At 41.1% G+C, this 6000-nt stretch overlaps 1 protein-coding gene across 2 annotated transcripts in view; it reads right to left on the reverse strand.

Moving 5' to 3' along the window:
* SPAG8 (sperm associated antigen 8) overlaps positions 1 to 4685 on the reverse strand; it is a 56470-nt gene extending 51785 nt beyond the window's left edge. Inside the window, exon 1 of one of the 2 annotated variants that reach the window (XM_033937006.1) lies at positions 4388 to 4685. In XM_033937006.1, the coding sequence (XP_033792897.1) occupies positions 4388 to 4395 (8 nt within the window). In that variant the 5' untranslated portion in view covers positions 4396 to 4685. The remainder of the gene's footprint in view (positions 1 to 4387) is intronic. The other variant, XM_033937015.1, reaches the window with a different exon arrangement.
* Positions 4686 to 6000: the final 1315 nt, after the last annotated feature.

The raw sequence follows: 6000 nt of genomic DNA on the forward strand, positions 1-6000 counted from the left end.
TCCTTATGTTGACCTGACACGCTCCTTGATTCGGCCCCCAGGTCGAGGCCTGTCTCAGGGGTGTCTTTATTGTTCTGAAAAGAATACACTTGATATGAATGAAAGTTGCTCGCGTTGACAAAGATTTTAAAGAGGGACAGAGAAGAGAGGGCATGGGTGGCAGAGAGGTGCTGGTGCCCCCACCGAGACAGCACCCATGGTGATCTGTCCTCCTCCTGCCCTCCCCTTAGTACGCCAGTGCAAAGAGCTTTATGGTTATAAGCTAAGGCTCTTAACACTTGCATTGTGAGGTCATAGAGCTTTATGGTTACAGAAACAGAGAACATCCAACAATCCACCTAGCACTACAAACAATTCTACATAGAAATAATATTCAAAATTGGAGAAAAGACCTCAGTGTCTAATAGGGGTGCCAAAAACAACTTCCCATTTAGACAAACCTATCTCAATATTCTGACTTTGAGACAGGCCGACATCCTCGGTCAAAAAGCTCCAAGATAAGTGGAAGAGTATATTCTTATTGTAACTATTACATGAGTATATCAAAGTAACATCACATTTGAACCGCAAGGTACAAGCGGAATAAAAATCACTAATGTAATGTAATGTAATGTAATGTAATTTATCTGAAAAAATAGCTTTCATAGTACTGGGCTGAAGAAGCAGGGAAAACCCGCACAGAGCAAAATGTAAAGCGGCTATTCAATTTCCACCGCTTGTAAACTCTCACCACAATTTCCAACAGGGCTTCCTGTTTCGCAAACAGGCTTCATCAGGGAAATGCTGAGAAAAAGAATAAACCATTTGTATTTTGAAAAAAAAAAAAAAAAAAATAGCCCAGCTCACAGCATAAATTATCCAGCTTCACCACCTATTGTAAAATGGCCTCTCAGCGTTGACGTGATGACGTCTTAACATTTCAAAAAAGCGCCAGATTACCATCATTTTAAAAAAGATTATATTCAAAAAAGAACAAAAACAAAAAGCAAAATTTAAAAAGAAACGCTCTCCATTCAACACAGCTATTTAATCATATGGGTGCATAGGTTTGTAGAAAAAATACCCATCACTGTTCTGTACATAACAGAAGTTGTTTAAAATCTCCTCCTTGAGTTGAAGGGACAACGCACTCTAGACCCAGCAGCGTAAATCCACCAGAAGTGTACCAGTTAGAGTGGCATATGGTCCTGGGTCCCCTTCACTGCAGTTCCCTGCACTGACCACCAGGCTACCCCAGAGACCTGCTTGCAGCTCTACTAGGTTTGATTACACTGGCCAACATGCATTTTGATGCCTCAAATGTTAGACGTGTTTCTGGATTTACTTGACCTGCTGATTCCAAAAATGGCATCAGTTTTCTCCTCAATATAACAACTGGGTGAAATTCAAACAGAGAAAGTTCCCAAAGGACTGTGAACTAACAAAAAGGAAACAAAAAACAAAATGAAAATGCCTTTAAACCTCGAAGGTGCTCAGAACCAATATATGGTAAGAAAGTGACCAAACCAGGGCAGCGACCCTTGTAAGGACTTTCAAAGAGTCTATCATTGCACCATCCTCAAAGGGTAGAAAGGGATTTAAATTTTGGTGAATGTCTTTTTGTACTATTTTTCGTCTTTTTTTCATTTAAAATGTCCAAAGCTTAAGTGAAAACTATGATCTTCAAAATAGGCCAAACTTAACTGTGAGTGTTTAGGAAGCCAACTTGCTACAACCTGTCGGGGAAACGTGTTAGGACCCACCAGTACCTGCTATAGCAAGTTGGCTTCCTAAACACTCACAGTTAAGTTTGGCCTATTTTGAAGATCATAGTTTTCACTTTTTGGACATTTTAAATGGAAAAAAGACGAAAAATAGTACAAAAAGACATTCATCAAAATTTAAATACCTTTCTATCGTTTGAGGATGGTGCAATGATAGACTCTTTGAAAGTCCCTACAGGGGTCGCTCCCCTGGTTTGGTCACTTTCTTACCATATATTGGTTCTGAGCACCCGAGCAGCGAGACTAGACCACCACCTCTCCAATCTGCTGACCACAACGCCCAACTACAAAACTTTCAGGAAAGAATTGAAAACCAGGCTATTCAAGAAATTTGTCAAATGATCTAACTAAACCTTCTCAACCACCTCTTCCGGGAGACTGTTCCACGCATCAAGTTTCAAGTTTCAAGTTTATTAAGTATTTTGATTTATCGCCTATTCAAAATTCAAGGCGATGTACAAGTAAATAAAATTTTTGGTAACATACTTACAATTATTAAATTAAAAAATTAAAAATGATAATCTTATATATATATAAATTACAGTACATCATCTACCACCCTTTCCATAAAAAAGTATTTCCTTAGATTACTCCGGAGTCAATCACCTCTTAATGTCATCCTATGCTCTCTCATCGCAGTTTCCTTTCAAATTAAAGAGACAATTTATGCGCATTTACATTACGTAGGTATTTAAACATCTCTGTCATATCTCCCTTTTCCCACCTTTCCTCCAAAGTATACAGATTGAGATCTTTAAGTCTGTCCCCATTCGCCTTATGATGAAGACCACACACCATTGTAGTAGCCTTCCTCTGGACCAACTCCATCCTTTTTATATCTTTTTGAAGGTTTGGCCTCCAGAATTGTACACAATATTCTAAATGAGGTCTCACCAGAGTCTTATATAGAGGCATCAATACCTCCTTTTTCCTACTAGCCATAGCTCTTCCTACGCAACCTAGCATCCTTTTAGCTTTCACTGTTGCCTTTTTAACCTGTTTGGCCACCTTAAACATAAAAACATGATGGCAGATAAAGGTCAAATGGCCCATCTAGTCTGCCCATCCACAGTAACCATTATCTCTTTCTCTCTCCGAGAGATCCCATGTGCCTACAGGCCCTTTTGAATTCAGACACAGTCTCTGTCTCCACCACCTCTTCCGGGAGACTATTCCACGCATCTACCACCCTTTCTGTAAAAAAGTATTTCCTTAGATTACTCCGGAGCCTTTCACCTCTTAAGTTCTTCCTATGCCCTCATTGCAGTTTTTTTTTTCAAATGAAAGAGGCTCAACTCGTGCGCATTTATTTCACATAGCTATTTAAACGTCTCTATCATATCTCCTCTGTCCCACCTTTCCTCCACAGTATATATGTTGGGATGAACCACATGGGGGGAGCATGAAGGAGTTGTATTGCAATGGATGGAGAGGGAGGGAAAGATTCTAGACCATATGAGACAGGGGAGGGAGAGAGAGGCACCTTGTCTAGCAGTGTTGGCTGGGCTTCTATAAAGAGTACACCAACAGAATGAAAACCTGTGGAGCACTTAGACATAATTTTCTTCTAAATCAAAGAGCTGAAGCTGGTTTTAATCTGTATTACTCTCAGGACATCTAGCTATTACCAATTTGTAAAGGCGTCCATGGTATCTTTGCTTAATAAACAGTGCCATCTGCTGGGGTGTTTAGGTAATTACAACCTGGGGGTTCTGTATGGTATCTCCTGTTTTAAAATACAGCTACCTGCAAGAGTTAAACCCTTTATGGCTTCCCTCAGAAAAGAGGAGACTGCAACGGGACAGGATCGAAACATTAAAAATAATGAAGGGAATAGGCTGTACATTGCTTAGAATTTGGAATAGGCGATTAATCAAATCTTATAATAAATTTGGAAACTTGGAAACTTAGTAGATAAAGACAGGTTGTTCACCCTCTCCAAGGTCGAGAGAACGAGAAGGCACTCTCTAAAGTTGAAAGGGGATAGATTCCGTACAAACATAAGGAAGTTCTTCTTCACCCAGAGAGTGCTGGAAACTGGAGCACTCTTCCAGAGGCTGTTAAAGGGGAAACACTATACAGGTGACAAAGTTGGACACGTTCATGCTAAACTGGTGAGACTGGACCCATTTGGAGCACTGGTCCTGACCTAGGGGCCGCCGCATGAGCGGACCACTGGTCTGATCCAGCAGCGGCAATTCTTATGTTCTTCAGGAGCAGCAGGCGCTCAAAGGCCCCCATCCCCATTCAGCTAGGCATAACAGATAGTATGGATGGGCAGACTGGCTAGGACATTTTCTCTTTCTATAAAGCTCAGAGAGAATGATGTGAGAGGGAAGATCACTTCTAGGGCTCCCCTCATTCTCCCAGCCTTGGACTACTATTGTGGATGGGGGGGATGGGGAGACAGTACAGTTGTCCTAACACCTTTCCTGTCAGACCACAGGGCCCTTGAATGCACAGGACTCAGTCCCAGTTTTTCTGTCAGTCTCAAGGAACCGTGCTCGGATTCTCAAAACTGCTCCAAAGAAAGCCAGAGTGGAATAGAAACAGCTCGTTAGAGAATGAGGCATTTGGGATTGATTAGGACCAAACGATCAGCATTCAAACTGCCATTCCAATACCTTTTCATCTGAACTATGACCTCTCCAGCTGAGGGAAGAGTAATAGATGCCAGGAGCACCCCATTCCACTGCCTCTGGTTAACCACATCTGAAAATGAGAAATTAAAATGGTTGTGACCTTCGTGGGCCACAGTAGCTTATTCACTATGAAGCAGGATTAAAACAAAGGAAGCTTAAGAACATCCCCAGAAACAGAGTACAAACATATCCTATGTGTAAAATATCCTCTCATCAGAATAGAGAATGATATGGGGACAAATTTTTCCCCGTCCCCATGGGAACTCATTTTCCCTTTCCATCCCATGAGTTCTTTTCCTGTCCCTGCAAGCTCCGTCCTCATCCGCACAAGCCTCAAACGCTTTAAAATCATAAGTGTTCGAGGCTTGTGGAGTTAAGGCAGAGCTTACAGGAATGGGACAGGGTCAGACAGCGACAAAACTCATGGGGATGGGATGGGGAAATTGAATTCCTGTAGGGATGAGGGACAACCCTTGCACTGTTTCTTTCAGTCTGCTCCTTTACCATTCCCAACAGCACCATCTCCTGGGAAAAGCTGAGAATGCAGAAATTCTGAATTCTCACAAACAGCCTATAACGCCTCCTGCTGGAAATGCTGTAAATAAATAAATAATATATGAACTGACTTCGCATTCAACACAAACCTGTCTATGAAGTGTAATCAATATGTTTTAAGTTGCTCAGAAATGTGAAACTCAACAAGGGGGGAACGCACCCCCCTAGAATGGGAACAGAGTTTACCTCCCAGTCATTGCAACTGTTTCTGTAGAGATCACACTTCAAGCCAGGATGTTGGTTAATAAAGATTGTTACAGTCCTTGAAATGATATAAAGTATAGGATTTTCTCCTTTCTTCTTATACTTGTTTTATACTTGTCAGAACATCACTTATGCATGATTAATAGAATCATAACTTAGCTCAATGAGGGGTTTGGGGTCCCGACGCGGCCCCGTTTCGTGTCCTTCGTCAGGAGACCCACTCACGATTGCTGGAAAACTGGCTGTAGTCTTTTAAACTTCAGTTATATTAAAGTTAGTGATACGACAACATTTCTGCAATACAAAAGTCATTTACAACATCGGGTGTGAGTAAAAATCCATAACCACACCTCAATGAAAAGTATTACTTTTTAAGGCTAAACTAGAGGAGGGAATGCACAAAATACATACCAAAACTGAAAAGCTCTCACACCAAAGTGTATTCAAACTGCCAGAAAGGACACAGCAGTACACTCCCGATTTAAATAGAGAGAAGGGGGAGGGGTTTGATGACATCATCAAGTGGCTGATGCAATAGTCAAAACTGTAAAGAAAAGCTGTAAAGCAGGAAAACTGTAAAATGCTGTAAAAAAATAAATAATAAAACAAAAATAATACAATGATCTGCAATGTTGCCACCTGGCCAAGGAACAAAATAATATTGAAAGTCATAGAAACGCAATCCACTCCATCTCACTGTTCAGTCCATGTGGGTGCAAGGTGTTGAGAATAAAAATCCACTTCTGTTCTTGTTTCCAAAGCATCCTTGCAACATCTCCTCCTCTAGTAGGAACAATGACATTGAGAATAGAAAAGAGGAGGTCCGTGGGTGCATC

The sequence above is a fragment of the Geotrypetes seraphini genome, chromosome 1 (genome assembly GCF_902459505.1).
Source record: "Geotrypetes seraphini chromosome 1, aGeoSer1.1, whole genome shotgun sequence".
In the NCBI taxonomy this organism is placed as follows: Eukaryota; Metazoa; Chordata; class Amphibia; order Gymnophiona; family Dermophiidae; genus Geotrypetes; species Geotrypetes seraphini.